General features: G+C 36.3%; 2 protein-coding genes across 2 annotated transcripts in view; both read left to right on the forward strand.

Moving 5' to 3' along the window:
• The window catches only part of LOC119084022 (aminopeptidase N), a 134,343-nt gene that overhangs the window by 14,162 nt on the left and 102,080 nt on the right, over positions 1-18,101 (forward strand). The gene's annotated exons all lie outside the window — the stretch shown is intronic.
• On the forward strand, positions 732-18,037 carry LOC119084078. Its single transcript, XM_037193917.1, has 6 exons — positions 732-1,277; positions 1,341-1,500; positions 1,560-1,691; positions 1,745-1,983; positions 17,010-17,230; positions 17,292-18,037. Exons 1-6 carry the CDS (start codon positions 780-782, stop codon positions 17,977-17,979), a joined length of 1,938 nt encoding a protein of 645 aa, XP_037049812.1. The 5' UTR covers positions 732-779; the 3' UTR covers positions 17,980-18,037.

Raw genomic sequence — 18,101 nt, forward strand, 5'->3', positions numbered from 1 at the left:
TTACGAAAAATTCGTTTACCATAATAAGTAACAGAGGATAGGCGATAGTAATACATCGATGATGTGCTTGCAATGAAAGGTTAATGTTGGTTTCCTTAACGTTACAATTATCAAAAATGTAACTCATACGATTTTTTCAGCAGATCTCTAAATTTGATTTCAATTATTGGTCACATTGATTTGAATTATCCATAACCAATAGACGAAGTGTTAGTTCAAGTTCATAAACTCTTGCCTAAAGCCTAGAAGTATTATGTTGTGCTCTGTTGGACCTAATTACACAGCGCATATATGATTGACACATATAATTGATAAGAAGCATATGTTTATTTATTCTTTTAATTTATATGTCGTTTTGTGGTTGCTGATTAAATTCATGGAATATTAGTGGAGTAATCAAATACAAATTTTGAGTCTGCAACGCAATAGGCAGACATGAATTCGATATTTTTGAGTTTCTACGCTAATCCGAGGAAATATAAGCACCAGCTCTACAAGCACAATTATATTAACATCGCGGACCTCTGTTTTGCGGTTACTATGTTGCCGTAAGATTTAGTTTCACTTTTGTACAAATCAATGATGTTAAGGTTCATTCACACATCTAACGCATCTAACTGACCTACAGGAGTTCTCGACATTCATACGATTCATATATTTTCGAAATTAAACATAAAGTGATGGATACACACCACCTAACACTACACAGAATTCGGCTCTGGCAATAGGTGATGAAAGGATATCTACTATCACTGTGTTGCAAAAATTAGAAACCTTGAATGAATTTAGCTGATAGTAATTTCCTCCAAAATTACACATTTCGGCGCAATAACCAAATTCAGTGTGGCATAATTCTTCATCGGTTCACTATGAATTTCATCCGTTCACTGCTCATATTTACTACGATAATTTTGGCAAATAATTTCAATGTCGCTTTCGAAGACACGACCGCCACTAGAAAGACTGTTCATATTGATGTGCTAATTCAACGCTACATGGTGGTTGAGAGGTCATTGTGGAATGAAATTAGAGGCGGTCAAACTAGACCCCATGAGCTTATTTTGAATATTCGCAACGTACACGATGCAACGTTTTCCCGTGAAACCCTCGCATTTGTGATGAGCGATGAGATTAAATTGAGATTTGCGAAATATTTAAATTTGAGTGTCTTTGAAAGTTATTTACGGGATGATCAAACTAACAGGAACATCTCCAATGTCATATTGAGTGATTACAACAGCACATTGACCAACGATTTGTTTGAAGAGATTAGGAAGGTATACAATGTCAAATCAATGTTTTTATTGGTTAGTACTTAACAGTTGGTCTTTTATGCACAGGACACAGAATCACAAAGCTGTGATAACAGATCAACCACGCTGATTGAATCGTCCAATCACAACATTTTCCTGTTTTATCAACTATTCATCGCCCTGATGTTAATTTCATATGCTACGGAACAGAGTCGTAATATGATGCTGGCTGTCAAGCATGGTGTCGGTAATTTTTAATGAATTGTCGTTAGGGGCACACCATCACTACTTTTTCCTTTGTATCAGCTGACTACGATAACAAAATCTTAACCGATAAGTTCAACGATCATTACAAAAGGATCGGGTACTTAGCGATGAATAAAATCAAAGATGCAAGTAGAGACGTGTGGATGTGTGATTTAGATTTTTACATCAAAGGTGATTTATGTAACATTATATGCATTGCATTCTAATTCTTTGCATTTGTATAGAGGACGAATCCATACAAATAACCAACTTACTACAAGGCTATGTGGAAAATGAAGTGAATTTGAACAAAGAAAGCTCATGTGCTGGAAGTTGCGAAGATTATAAATACGCTCGAAATCGACATTGTGCCCCTGGAACCTTTTGCGGTGATCAGGCTGTGAATGGGTCGAAAAGTCACATTTGCACCGGAACAATAGTCGATTGTTTGTTTGTCGAATCGGATATGACAATTTGTCCGTCGGTAAAGTAAATTTACACCTCTTGCACCCTTACAAGCGATTACATACAGGGTCTTTCAAAATGAACTGGAATCCAAAATTGAGCAATCTAGTACTTCCATCATTTTACTGTTGTTCATTGTTAATTTTAAAATCTGTAAACAGAGTGTGTCAAAAATCTACTGTCCGAAACTCAGTGCAATGTCACCCTAAATTACATTATTGATCTTTTTAATCGTGGGGACACAGTTTATTATGGATAGTCATCTAGAGTTGCATACCTATCATAACAAAAATCAAGTTATCAAACGATCATAGATATTCTTTATTACACTCAAAAGTAAAACAAACACCGGCAAATTATCTTTCCAGAAAATCAAAAAAATGTTGTGGGTTTCTGTGATAGATCGTAATCGCACACAATCTCTTTTGAAATTACCTACCATTAGGCCTAATGTTGTCGGGTAACAATTTTCATCTACCCTGGACATTAGGTAGCCCACAAAAAAAGGTTAGTTAGAGAGCGCTAATAAGCCAACTTCAAAGTGCAAGGTTGATCTTGCTTGAAACGTCCGATTGTATAAAACAGTTTTAAACTGAACTGAAGCTTGTCTCTTTGTCAACCTTAATTTTTGATATTTTTTGACTCATAGAAGAAGAAATATAATAGAACTTCATTTTATTAAGTGACCTCTAAATTCATAATGGAGAAATTAGCCGAAGATGATCCAAAAACGTCTTTGAAAACTTTTGATTTTCTTCATCATTAGATCCAGTTTTAGTGGTTTTTCTTACCACAAGGACTGCGTAAACACCTCCTCGGTCAGTTTCATGAATAATGTTTTGCATGGAATTTAGTTGTTCGTGTATATGTCTTCGGCGTGCTTTTCCAATTTTCATTGATGTGGAGTTCTCATCGCTCTGCAAGAACACATTTAATTTTGAACAATCAACACAAGAACAAGATATCGAGTCATCTCGTTTCCAATTCGGAATATTCAATGGCTTCACAGTCTCGACTTCCATAACATTTAAAAAATGTTGACAAACGTCCAGCCAGTATGCATTTAACTTTGTCTCGTTATTTGTTACCAAACGTAACAAGACCGGAACGAACACAACCAAAGACTTGCTTTTTGCAAAGCTCAAGATGTTGAATGAAAGTTTTTCAGCCAGTTGGCATATCCATAACAAGATATCTTGCTCCTCTTTTCTTTTTTTCGATTTTTCCTCTAAGCTTGCAGATTGTCCATACCAAGCAGAGTCGAGTTGCAATTCGTCTTTACATTTGTCCAAAATACCTTTCAAAATATCACAACATATTCTATGTTTCTCTGTATGCAACCTTCCGGAACCAATTACCAATTTGATGAGTAGTTTGATAGCAATTGGTTTAGATAATTTGTTGAACATCGTTTGTATTTCCGAAGTAAATGTTGTCCATCCATATTTCTCGCAAGCACTTTCCAAGATTAAAATTGACGCTTCATTCAATATAACGCAACGGGAAAACAGCACTTGAATTATTGCCAAATTTTCCAGTGATATAATTGCTTTGATCATACGAATTGATTTTGCGTGGTTGTTGGATAAAATATGTTCGGCCCAAGTCAACAAAATTCTTTTAGTTTTCTCATTGTTTTCCAGACGTTCAACTTCGTTCATAAACAGTATGTCAATGTCCATGGAAGATGATCCAAATTTCTTTAAAATTTGAAGAAAATATCGCATTGGGAATATAACGATAGCGGCGCAGCGGTAGTATTTAGAGATTTTGAGACCATTGTGTCCTGTGGGTTCAGTGGTCTGTTTGTACGGTTCGATATCGTCAAAACAATCCTCGAGAATAACTTCATTATCCATATTGACGTTTATAAGCGAAGTTGTAAGCAACCGACTACCATCAGTCGATACAAAGTCTTTGAGTGTGTAATTGCTGGACGTATCACATTCATCGTCAATATCTGGTTGAAAATGTAGACTATCTAGCTCGTAACCACTCCGATTGAAGCTGTTATATTGCAAGACACTTGTTTTCATAAATAGTGCCAAAAAAACTTTCAACTCGGATGAATTTGCAATATCCAACAAAAAGTTGCCAATGGATTTATCAGTGGTCTTCAAATTTTCGAATAAGAAATCTGCTTTAGAATATTGGTGCTTTAAACCATATACTAGTTTACTATCACAACTCCAATCATTGATGAGCGACAAAAATTTCATTTCACAAGCGTGTCTTCTTCGATCTAATATCTATTGAAGAAACGGAAAATAATGTTGTTTAAATTTACAACGCTATAGGTGAACGCACTTATGGATGATCTGAGGTAGAAGTGGCTTTTGAATGTGGGATCTGTTTACAATAAAATGGTCTCTGGCATATCACAATACCCGAGAATATCTTAAACTACTAGAATAGTTTCCCACGACATGACACTTTGAGTCTTTCATAAGGCCACGGCTTGAAACCTATGCTAAATTATTACATTAACCGATGCGAAAAACATTTGTTCTACGACTTTACCCTAGTGTCCATCTCGACCGTCAAATATCGTTGATGACCAACGCATCTCAAGCATGAGTGATCATTGTGGTCAGCTGCAGAAAGTACTTTATTTTACAGTGCTTTACGTTTGTTTGTAACACTGTCCAGTTTCAGTACTTTATTTAGAGTACCACTCATGCTTGAAGTGCTTTGAGAAGACCCAATTTAGTGCTAAAATGTAGGTATTGAGGCAAAATAAAGAATTTTGGTGAAATAAGATGTTTTCGTTGAAAGGTCAAGTCGAAAATTCTAAAAATTGGCTTGTCAGTCACAATACAATACAATTTTGGAACTAATTTGGTTTTTCTACGATGTGTGGCGTCCGAGTTTCAACCAAAAAGTCGTAAAACGAATATTTTTCAAAACGATCCTTTTACTCTGCCTAAACTAAAATATTTCTCTTGCAGCGGAGGCAAATATAAAGTTAAAAGAAATTACCAACTCCTCCGAAAGACACTGTTGCGAACTTCTCATCTCAGCATCAGAGACATGTCTTCCTTTCTCGAAAACGGTATTTTTAACAGATTTTGTGACAGTGCCATCCGTTTTATATGAAACACAACGATTTGGCTCGTTATTAGTGTTCTAAAATATTAATTCAATAAATTATAGAAGCACAAAATCATAACATCAGAAATTACGAATTGATCAGGTGCGAATTCTTTTACTTCTTGCAATATATCAAACACCTCATTCTTTAATGAACTCTGATTTAATTTGCGCCGTTTTGGGCAATCGGTATCATCGGGTTTCGAATTAGAATCATTCAATATATGAACTGCGTCAGTACTCATTTCAAATATTGATTTTAGTGTTGAAAATTGTTTTGAAAGTTTCCAAAGTTGAATTTTCGACTTGACTTCTAATGGTAGTACTCAGTTGCTTCGTTAATTTTTATTGTTTGTAAATTCTGTTACAAAGGATGAAACATAAAGTGATTAATTTCTGTACATTTTTTGAACACGCCTTTAAATCATAATGATACGCAGAAAATAATTTAGGGCAGATCTAAAGGACAGTTACACTCGAGACATGCCATGGTGGCGCTGTCATTTTCAAACATGCCTGGGCAATGAATGTTTTTAGAATCGTTATTTCCTCCGAGGTGACATTAGACCATACCTGAGTGGTTTTTAATCATTGTGCCTGGGTGCCCATGTAATTTCCGGGTGCCGATTGTGTACCACCTTGTCACCTCTCGAGTGCAACTCTATGATTTTAACCAACGCACTTCAAGCAAAAGTGGTACTCTAAATAGGGTACTGAAACTTGACAGTGCTCCATACAAAATTTTACACTGTAAAAAGAGTGGGGATAAAATTTCATACAAAATAGTACTCTATTTGGCAGCTGTCCTTAATAGCACTTTTGCTTGAAGTGCGTTGTTTTAACACATTTTGAGCGAACATTTGGAAAGGTACCACTGTCCGATTTTACAGTCCCCAATTTTGTAAACAAGCTCCTTGCGGTTACTAGAGAGTTTTCTTAAACCCTTTTTTTAGCAAAAAAGTGAAAATAAAACAAAAACAAGTACACATATTAGTGACACCAGGACGATCAGAATAATTTTATTTTAATTCGACTATGGGGAAGCTAAACCGTTCATATTTCGTAAACAACGGAACTACACATGTTGACGCATATCACGCCAAAATTCAAAACTACTAAAATTTCTTTTGTTGAAAAATACTGCGATTTTTTCATAAATGCAAGGCTACGTAAATTTTACGGCTCCACAATTTGACATCAAATTAATGACATTTTAGTTGTCTCAGTTCAATCAAAACATTAGAACGGTGTAATGTTTCGGATGCATTTTGTTAACGATGTCAATTAAATCAAAATTTCAACGTAAATTATGATGTAGGAGTGCCGTTTCAGATATTTCGCAAATAATACGATGTTTGTTGTAATGTTTCCAGTTTCCAGGTGTTCCATATTCACCGTAAATCCATGAACTGGGATTATATTTATCTTATATTTTTAGGTTTTATTCATTTTGTTTTTGAAATCACAACGTTGCTCAATGAACCGGATAGTTAGCTATATTTGCAAAGTGACACAGAAATATCGAACTACTAACTAGACATTTTTAAAAGATTTAATTTTTTACGCTTCTAAGTAATTTCGCTTCCGAGATTTAACATTTTTGTGGCAAATTCAGTCGCATTTAGTGACAAAAAATTTCTAGTCATTGATTAACTTTAAATACCAATTGAAGGACAATGGAAAATTTCAATAAAGAACAGCGATTTAAATAATTTAAAAATAAACAAACAGCAAACATGTTCATAACCCTTTGCTATTTGGGACTCCTTAGACAACAAATTGCAGTATGTAAATAAAGTTTGCAATAAAAGTTTGCTTTCGTTAAAATTCGCTACAACTTAACATGTGTAAAATGAAGGCTACCATTCTTCACATCGTTCTTGACAAAGCAAAACAAAGCTTCATAGATATTCAACATGGACTTGTTATTAATTTAAATAAAGTTCCATAGATAGTCTTTATTAGCCTCAACGGGGCCTGAAAGTATAACTGATAATAAAACTTATTCGGGCAATTCCATGGTGGTGTGATGTGGAAAAATGCTAGTTATCTAGGAAGTACAGAAGTTAGAAAAATAAGACTAAAAGTTTTTGTTTGTGAATCGAGGATCCCCGATAACATTTTCGAAGATAAGAAAGCCGTAGGGCACTAGAAATACTCTCAATATCGCCGTATTACAAGCGCTTTATGTGCCGAGATTTTCTGGTATGAGGTTCTTTCCACACCTTCAGAATGTAAATTGAGCCTCAGACACAAACATCATTTTCTCAAATCATTCATAAAAGAAACGAAGTGCAGCCCTATGAAGCGACTAACGTTAACATGAACTGTCGAATGTTTAATTAAAATAAGATTTTACATTTTCATTTTAATTCTCTAAAGTTTTGCGTGGGACATAACATAAATACGCAAAAATATTTGACATTTTTCATACTGCTGAAGCTCATAAAGAATATCTATGAAGCTTTGTTTAAATTAATTATATTTTGATATTTTTTATATGCAGTGCAGCATCGCTTATCGTGCTGCATCATACCATTTTGTATAAAATAAAAAAGAACTTTACCATGACCACATACTAATAGGGTGTAGCGGTTTTTACAAAATGTCTTAGTTTTTTTAAGGATCAGAAAAAAATCCACTCAGCTGAAAAAAATGTACAAAAATGTAAATTAAACGTTAAATATGCTAAATGGACCGCGGTAAGTCAAACACAACCTCTCTTTTGAGTTGGGATGTCTAAATTTTATATTTATCTGACAACAAGTTGAGATTTCTGTACATAGATTATTATTTGCGACGAAGGTAGGATTAGGGAATGCAGAACCGGTACTAACAACCGGTTCTTTGAGAACCGAAACAAAAAAAGCTCACGTAGTCAAAAAAAATGACATTATGTACAGTAATCAATTAATTTGATGACAATCTTATTAATTTAGTACCGGAGAAGATACATGTTTTTTCACGGAAGCGTATGAATGTTTGTTGTATAAAAGGCGAAATGGCATTAGTGCGTTCTGCAACGTTATTGTCATTTAAGATACCTTAAATGCCACATAAAGAAGGCAAGCAAAAGTATAATTATCGAACTACAGGAAAAGAAAGGTTATAAGATTCATATTTTCTGATTTGAGAGTTGTTGTGTGTTGAAAATGATTCCACATATCATTTGTTTAGCAAGTGAAAATCTAGTTTTTCATTTGTTAAACAAATTTTGTATGGAATCATACACAAACCACAACGAGTCCCAAATCAGAAAATTCGACGGTAATCATCACTTTTCTCCTGCTGTATTTTAAGATTATTTGCTTTAATATTATTATCGTTTTAATCACTGCAATTATGTTGAGCTCACCAAATGGTTTTGACTTTGATATAACTCTTGTTAATCGCCGAAGTAAATTTTTGAATTAAATTTAGAACATAATGACATAGTTCGGGCGCCCTCCTAATACATGAAAAGAGAGATGCAGAGATGGAGAATTCACAAAATCGCGTGTTTTCTTTTTGAAATATGTAAAACACGGTTGTTTCAACAAACATTCTAGAACCAGTACTCAGTACCGGTTCCACGATTTCAGTACCAAGAAAATTGTATTGACACTGTTAGACCTAAAACGTTTCACAAATTTTCAAAGCTTTCCAAAAATTGCCAAAGTTTCAGAAGAGGAACTCCTAAAATGGAGAAGATAATACTTGTCACCAGTGACTTGTCACCAGTGACTTGTCACCAGTGACTTGTCACCGCTGATTTGTCACCAGTGACTTGTCACCGCTGATTTGTCACCAGTGACTTGTCACCGCTGATTTGTCACCAGTGACTTGTCACCGCTGATTTGTCACCAGTGACTTGTCACCGCTGATTTGTCACCAGTGACTTGTCACCGCTGATTTGTCACCAATGACTTGTCACCGCTGATTTGTCACCAGTGACTTGTCATCGCTGATTTGTCACCAGTGATATGTCACCAGTGATATGTCACCGCTTATTTTACACCGCTGATTTGTCACCAATGACTTGTCACCAATGACTTGTCATCGCTGATTTGTCACCAGTGATTTGTCACCAGTGATTTGTCACCAGTGATTTGTCACCAGTGATTTGTCACCAGTGATTTGTCACCAGTGATTTGTCACCAGTGATTTGTCACCAGTGATTTGTCACCAGTGATTTGTCACCAGTGATTTGTCACCAGTGATTTGTCACCAGTGATTTGTCACCAGTGATTTGTCACCAGTGATTTGTCACCAGTGATTTGTCACCAGTGATTTGTCACCAGTGATTTGTCACCAGTGATTTGTCACCAGTGATTTGTCACCAGTGATTTGTCACCAGTGACTTATCACCGATGATTTGTCACCAGTGACTTGTCACAGCTGATTTGTCACCAGTGATATGTCACCGCTAATTTTACACCGCTGATATTGTCACCAGCTGATATGTCACCAGTGATATGTCACCGCTGATTTGTCACCAGTGACTTGTCACCGCTGATTTGTCACCGCTGATTTGTCACCGCTGATTTGTCACCAGTGATTTGTCACCAGTGATTTGTCACCAGTGATTTGTCACCAGTGATTTGTCACCAGTGATTTGTCACCGCTGATTTGTCACCAGTGATTGTCACCAGTGATTTGTCACCAGTGATTTGTCACCAGCTGATTTGTCACCAGTGATTTGTCACCAGTGATTTGTCACAGTGATTTGTCACCAGTGATTTGTCACCAGTGATTTGTCACCATGATTGTCACCAGTGATTTGTCACCAGTGATTTGTCACCAGTGATTTGTCACCAGTGATTTGTCATCGCTGATTTGTCACCAGTGATTTGTCATCGCTGATTTGTCACCAGTGATATGTCACCGCTTATTTTACACCGCTGATTTGTCACCAGTGATATGTCACCAGTGATTTGTCACCAGTGATTTGTCACCAGTGACTTGTCACCAGTGATTTGTCACCAGTGATTTGTCACCAGTGATTTGTCACCAGTGATTTGTCACCAGTGATTTGTCACCAGTGATTTGTCACCAGTGATTTGTCACCAGTGACTTATCACCGATGATTTGTCACCAGTGATTTGTCACCAGTGATTTGTCACCAGTGACTTATCACCGATGATTTGTCACCAGTGACTTGTCACCAGTGACTTGTCACAGCTGATTTGTCACCAGTGATATGTCACCGCTGATTTGTCACCAGTGATATGTCACCGCTGATTTGTCACCAGTGACTTGTCACCGCTGATTTGTCACCGCTGATTTGTCACCGCTGATTTGTCACCAGTGATTTGTCACCGCTGATTTGTCACCGCTGATTTGTCACCAGTGATTTGTCACCAGTGATTTGTCACCAGTGATTTGTCACCAGTGATTTGTCACCAGTGATTTGTCACCAGTGATTTGTCACCAGTGATTTGTCACCAGTGATTTGTCACCAGTGATTTGTCACCAGTGACTTATCACCGATGATTTGTCACCAGTGACTTGTCATCGCTGATTTGTTACCAGTGATATGTCACCGCTTATTTTACACCGCTGATTTGTCACCAGTGATATGTCACCAGTGATTTGTCACCAGTGATTTGTCACCAGTGATTTGTCACCAGTGACTTACCACCGATGATTTGTCACCAGTGATTTGTCACCAGTGATTTTTAATTTTACTTTACTAGGCAATTTTACGAAATCGCGTAAGCTTTCGGTTTACCCCTAATATTTGAGATCCTCACAGATGTGGTCTACTTACAGTTGAAAATATTTTTGTCGACAAGGACCCACGATATAAATATTCCAACATGAACCTCAAATTTGTTACAATTTTTGATTTAGGTATCAAAGTCTATTACTTTATTCGTCGTTACATATATTTTACTATATAAGAACAACCAACCGGTGTGTTTCTTATTTTATACAAAATGTTATCATTCAGATCAATAAGCGATGCTGCACATATAAAAAAAATATCAAAATATAACTAATTTGAATAAAGCTTCATAGATATTCTTTATGAGCTTTGGTCAAATGAATCAAGGAGAATCAAAAACTATAATTGCATTGAAACTGTTAGACCTAATATTTGTCAAACGTTTCACAAATTTGCAAAGCTTTCCAAAAATTGACAAAGTTTCTTAAAATTCCGTAAAATTCCCGGAGGTATTAAAATGGAGGAGATTATAAAATGTGACGTAGTTTTAGGGTGGTGGGTGGAAAAGGAAAAGTTGGAAAAGGGCGTGTTAGTTCGACGGCATCTATTCTGTAGATTTGAGTTGATACCATATGAACTGATGACGTTAAATTTTGAGCCAGAGGGGTCTCAAACGAATAGAATTGATGGCAATACTCTGTTTTAAGCCGAGCTCGAAATCTGATTGTTTGTGTGACCATATACCCAAATAGTGTTTCATTGTTTCGTCCTTTTTAAATATTTTCGTGTTGAATTTGTCTGTGATTTCAGAGTCTGAATCTTTCATTTCCCTACTTAACGAAGCTGCATTTTTCAATAAGTTCACAGTGATAACCCAAGTAAAAAAAAATCGTTACAAATGTCTAAATCAGTCGAAATCAGATATCTCAATTCTCATTGAGTCTTAGAGAACAATAGATTTTGATACTTGAGATATCTGATTTCGACAGATTTAGACATTAAGATATCTCATTTCAAAATTGTTTTCACTCGGGAATTGCTCTCAAAAAGTTTTGGAGGATGGAACGAACATTTCCTGCATAGCATTGTTAATACTGGAAATCGACAACATTTTCATTACGTCGAACTGTTGAAAACTGATTCGAGGCGATCGTTTCGACCTTCTCCTCACCATAGGGAGATAACTTTGTTCGATGAATCTGCCACTTTAACTCATTTTAATAAAACAATAATACTATAAGCCACTCTTATAGAAGAAATGCATGGTAATATTTCCTATAAAGGAAATCGAATTATTTATGTGGTTTTCTACTATATTCTGCCATATTTGAGCGTCTTGAATATCGAAACCTTAAACAATAGTATATTTTGTTACGAGTGATGAAAATTTGAATCTTTCGGTATCGCCTCGTTAGGAGAAGCTTACGACTAGTCCTGATAAATTCAACTTTCCGTCTCTCGCAACGAAAAATACTAATTTTTACTAGCATATTTGCATTTCGCGCATAGACAAGAGCTAATCAATGCTATTTATAGACGAGGAATTTTTATTGGCCACAAACAAAAAATTTGGAAATTTTGCTCAAAGAATAGGAAAGGAAATATAATCATTTAATCTGTCGGCCATCCCGCTTACCACTCGTATTACGCATTCTGGTGCATGTTTTTTTTATAGCCGATTCTGCGTTTTTCTCTTCGAGACCAAATTTTTTGTTTACGGCTTCTACAGAGTAAAATTATTTTTTCTTTTCTTTCTTAAGAATAAGTGAAACGAACCTATCCAACATTCAAGCAAATGTGTTTTTTCAACATTAAACTTTCCATTCCAATTACGAAAGCCAATTTTCGTAAAACATTGCGGTTCAAAAGTAAAATCCATCATTCGTTCAGTGAAATCGTTTACATTTGTCGCGAAAATGTTGACATATTTGATCACCTAGACCATACAATTTTTAAACTTTCTGCAGCAAAGAAATTATAATTCCATCAACATTACCATCACTTTCCGATTTGATTCATCCAGAAGCCATGCTTGAAAGTGTGGATATTTTTCCTCAGTAATTGGGAGTAATCTCTCTACAATCGTAACGTCATCTATAAATTTCGAAAAACATTTCAATTTTCATCAGAAGGAAATTCTATGTGTGATTGGTATTCGCACGGGATTTTTCAATTGTGAAAATAATACATCAAAATTACACGACATTGTACATGCGATCAGTGTGTATTTCAATATTTGAAAAAATCAGTCAAGTAAATCGATTTAGATCCTGTATATTATACACTAGGTCAATGCTCATTAGGGCTCTTCTAGGGATTAAAAGCACAAATATTGTGGAACCAATGTAAACCCAGTGAGACCTTTTTTTTCTGCATTTACATGATTTCGATGTATACAAACCTTGTTGTTCGTCATGTTCTGGTATTTCCAAATCGTCAACAGCGCCTCCAACATCGTGACTTTCAACAACTGTAGTATTTGTTGCTGCATCAGCCGTTTCAATTTGCTGGCATTCACAGAGGTCTGCGTTGGTGGCGGTTTCAGCTGTTTTAACACCAGCACCATCATCGACACCTGCAGTAATTCCACCATCATCAAAACCTCCCGCAATTCCACCATCACCTGAACCTGCCGCAATTCTACCATCATCTGAACCTGCCGCAATTCCACCATCATCTGAACCTGCCACAATTTCACCACCATCGACACCTGCCGCAATTTCACCACCATCGACACCTGCCGCAATGTCACCACCATCGACACCTGCCGCAATTCCATCATCATCCACACCTGCCGCAATTCCACCATCATCGACACCTGCTGCAATTACACCATCATCGACATCTGCTGCAATTCCACCAACATCGACACCTTGGTCATTTAAAAATGTTCCATCGATTTCAATGCAAGTACTTGATGCTAATTTCAAACTCGATCCGAATTCGGCTTCGAACTCTCCGGATAAGGAAATCAGAGAAATAGCATCATCCGCATCTTCGTAACTTTGATAAGTTTCTAATTAATAAGACAGACAGTAAACACATTTTTCTATGAAAAGGAACCAGAGCCTTACTTGCACTGAGCACATATTCGCACTCGTACTCTGACCAATCCTTTGTTTTCTCCACATCAATGCGAAGGGGTGGCGGAACCATGTTTTTTAATTTAAACGGAAGACCGAATTTCGGCCACCAGCATTTCATTTGACCTTTCTCATCCTTCGTAATCCATATGAGTGGAGCTGCGGCTATTTTCTTTTTCCATTTTTTAAACTTGATTAGACGGTACATATTTTTTTCGTTTTGGCTATGTTGAAGTCTTAATCGGATATAAAAAGTCACTTACTTCGATTCAATTTTATTTGATGAAGGAGCTGCCTAGCTCTGCTCGTCTACATCAAGTACTTTGAAACTTTTATCAAAAGTATTACCATTGAGGCTTTTGAAAAAAAAAATTACTTGGTGCCAATCACTACAAGCAAAAGTGCTTCGAGTAACAGCTGCCAGATTGAGTACTATTTTGTATGATTTTTTTACAAATAATTGTTACAGTGCCAAAAACTGTTTGATTACATTGTCCAGTTTCAGTACTCTATTTACAGCACCACTCATGCTTGAAGTGCGTAGATGTTCCGTTATTTGGTCCCTCTATCAAGCCCTAATATTTAATACAATCCTATAAAAATGTCTGGATTCTAGATCTTATATCTGAGCCCTTCGTATCGTTCAATCATCTTAGCCCATCCTAGCTGAATTCGTTCTCTCCATAAATCGACCATCTATAGGGTAACACGATTATCTCTAAACCACAATTATTTAAGGTCCCTGACCGTGATGTGCGGATGTGAAAACCTGATCGTAATTTGCTTATGCAAATTTACATGTAAAATAAATTATACCGCAAATCACGGTTATGTTGGATCTTGATTTGCGGTATAATTTGTATGACGCTTTAGATACCTCCAAATATCGGTCTCTATTGAATTTCATATAAAATACCACAAATCACGGACACCATAACGCAAATCTCGATCCAATTAAAAAATTAAACTTAGTTAAAGAATTTCTTTAAATATCGATTAATTTTTGATTAATTGCGAAGCCAAATGTTCAATCTTCATAATAAAGTTTACCATTACTCCTGGATGGCAAAGGATTTCAAGAAAACGACGTACAAAGTTAAAAATTGTCACAATACCACAAATCACGGTCAGGGACCTTACACTGAATTGTGATTGCAATGAATGGCACATGGCACAACCGATAAATTATAATTCCTGAGTAATAAAAGTATTTCTGCTAGCTTCTGACAATCGTAAAAAATTGTTTAAGATTTTTTATAATCAAAGCAACTAAAGTAACTGAAATGTATGTATTTTCATAGATCAAGTGCTCATTTCAACATTCAGACTTCGTTTGCATTTTCGTAAAAATATTAACATTTCAAAAAAGAAAATGCGTTATACAATCGATCAACGCAAGTTCATTGTTACTAAATATCTTACGAACAATGAGAACATAAATGCAGTTATTCCGTTGTTCGTGCAGGAGTATGGAATCCCAGCACCGAAAAAGGAAAGTATGCTTGCAATGATTGCGAAGTGGAACGAACACGGAACTGTTCATGACCGAATTAAAGGAATTTCCGGAAGAATAGCAGATGTAACAGGAGTTGAGAATGTTCGGAGAGTTCGCGACGAGTTCATGAATTACCCGAGTCAAACACTTAGCCGAGCGTCGCAAGCATTAAATATTTCGAAAAGCTCTATTCATCGAATATTGAAAACGAAATTGGTTTGGAAACCGTTTAAGACCCAAAAACGTCACTTTATACCCGAGCGAACTGAAATACCGAGAGTCGTTCACGCTGGCAGTTTGTTAGATGCGATTAATTCCAACCCAGACTTTCTGGGCAATGTTTTTTTCTCGGATGAGTCTCATTTCGAACTAACACCTGCCCTAAATAAACAGAACAATAGACATTGGGGACCGGTTCAACCTTATAACGTGATCCACCGACCACTCCATCCCGAAAAGACCACCGTGTGGGGCGCAGTATCTGCCAATGGTACAACATTATTTTATGCGATACAACATGCATACCTATCGCCGTTTTATGCGATATTAAGTTACACAATCTATGTTATTCTGTTCATTGTTGGGTGTTATTTTTAATTGAACAAATCCGCAATAACAAAATGAATGTGGAACGAATTGAGTTGATATCGCATAAAGTTAGGGCGACTTTTCAGCATTTATTTTAATTTAAAACTTCTCTTTTCGATCACAGATTTATTCATAACATTTTTCGACGAAACTGTGAACGCCGAAAGATATATCAAAATGTTGAACGATGAATTTATTCCTTTTTTGGATCAAAAGGGAATAATTCATCAAACCTATTTTATGCAAGATGGAGCAACGCCACACACGTGCAACGACTCTCTCGATTATTTGAATTATTATTTTGAGGATCGTATAATATCTGGGCGATATTTGCAACGGTTTGGATACGGTTTAACTTGGCCACCTTATTCTCCGGATCTAACCCCTTGTGACTTTTTCTTGTGGGGTTACTTAAAGTCAAGAGTATATGAAAATCGTCCGACGACCATCGATCAGTTGAAGTGTAACATTCGGAATGAGGCGAAAAATATTCCACCCGATATGTTAGGCAGAATGATGGGAAATTTCAAGAAAAGGTTGTATGCAGTGCGATCTGCTGCTGGAAAAACTATTGAAGGAACTCCATACATTGCATAATTTTTGGATTTCTGTAAAAAAAAATTGTCTATGTTTGCCTTTGAGTATAATAAAGACTATCTATGATTGTGTGAAAACTTGATTTACGTTGGGAATGCAACGCTGTCCAAATTAAACTTCGTAAACGAACACTTTGATTGGAAGTATAGTTATTTGTACAAAATGAGTATTTGAAGACATAATATTTACTTGCGAGTCACCCAGTTAAGCCGACATTGCACTGAGTTTCGGACAGTAGATTTTTGACACACTCTGTTTATAAATTTTAAAATGAACAATGAACAACAGTAAAATGATGGAAGTACTAGATTGTTCAATTTTGGATTCCAGTTCATTATGAAAGACCCTGTAAATTTATGGTTATTCACTCTTGTGAAGTCGAATTTCTGAAACAGTGAAAACTCTCGAGGAGGAAAGCTTAAAAGTCGAAACTCTAGGCGAGTTCAAACTGTCGAGGCGTGAACACTTTCGGAGAACCATACTAATTAGCTTTCAACATTGAAATGTCTTCTAATCTCATTCATATTTTGTTCTCAATTTTTAAGCTTGACTCCAACAAGCGACGGCGATACGATAGTATTAAATACTCATCTGGGCGACATATGGGGCGATTTTTTTGCGGCCGAGAGCGTTATGAGGTTGAATCCTATCTCAGTATATGGTTGTCTTACTGTTCGTATTGCTTTTGCTATTGTGATGCTGACACTGAAAACTCCGAAAGATATTTTAGTTTGAGGCCATCCCTTTCGGATATCTCAAAAAACAAGTAAATATCAAAAAATATTTTACGATCAAGCACAATGTCAGGAAGACATCCGTTTTTATAGAATTATCACCGGCGTTGGCATAGACAAACGAAATGGAATATTTTCATGGTCCATAACACAATCAACACTTCGTAGTAATGGTCGCGTGGATCCGTTGCCTAAGAATATTACAAGAAGTTATTTGCCATCCAATTTGAGTGCAGACGAAGTGTATCAAGATTTTGTACTGAATCCAAACAGTGAAGATTCAGACTATCGAAAGCTCTCTTGGCAAAATCGTTCTATAAATTTGGCTACTGTGCTAGTGCCGCAAGGATCCGTCATTACAGGGATACGATTCGCAATTCTGAAGAACCATTTAAATTTGGAAATTCGAGCCACACGTTTCGATTTCAATACGGGATTTCTCTACGATCGAAGTGAATGGATATCCAATAAAAATGAGAGAAGAACTGCTTTGTTACTTGATCGTCCGGAACCGTCTCATCCAATACCCATTAATTCCGAATTATGTAAACGTTCGATTCCAGACTTTACGCAAAATCAATTTATCAAATTCAGGCCAAGTGATCCAGATAAAGATGCTGGACAGACAACAGTTCCTTTCATCGATACGCAAATGGTTCGACCGAAGGAATTGACATTGTTATCCGGCATTTCAATTTATTATAAAGGAAGACCTGGTTTTGGAGGATTTATTGCTCCCAAGTTAATAGTGTACGATATGTCAGAGCACTTAATTAATTAATTTAAGATTGTCATTTAGTACTTAAGCATATCGAATAGAAAATCGTTGTTTTTGGAAAGATTTCGTAATTATTTTACTTCGTCGCCCTGGTTTTCTCCGTGCAGATGTTTGGTTATTTACAT

This window comes from Bradysia coprophila, chromosome X (assembly GCF_014529535.1).
Source record: "Bradysia coprophila strain Holo2 chromosome X, BU_Bcop_v1, whole genome shotgun sequence".
NCBI classification, from domain to species: domain Eukaryota; kingdom Metazoa; phylum Arthropoda; class Insecta; order Diptera; family Sciaridae; genus Bradysia; species Bradysia coprophila.

Bases quoted from the DNA above. Each gene is read 5' to 3' on its own strand.
- LOC119084078 (XM_037193917.1), top strand. From the start codon at position 780: ATGAATTTAGCTGATAGTAATTTCCTCCAAAATTACACATTTCGGCGC. The intron at 1,501-1,559 runs GTAATTTTTAAT...CCTTTGTATCAG, and splicing joins GGCTGTCAAGCATGGTGTCG to CTGACTACGATAACAAAATC. The intron at 17,231-17,291 runs GTAAATATCAAA...CCGTTTTTATAG, and splicing joins TCGGATATCTCAAAAAACAA to AATTATCACCGGCGTTGGCA.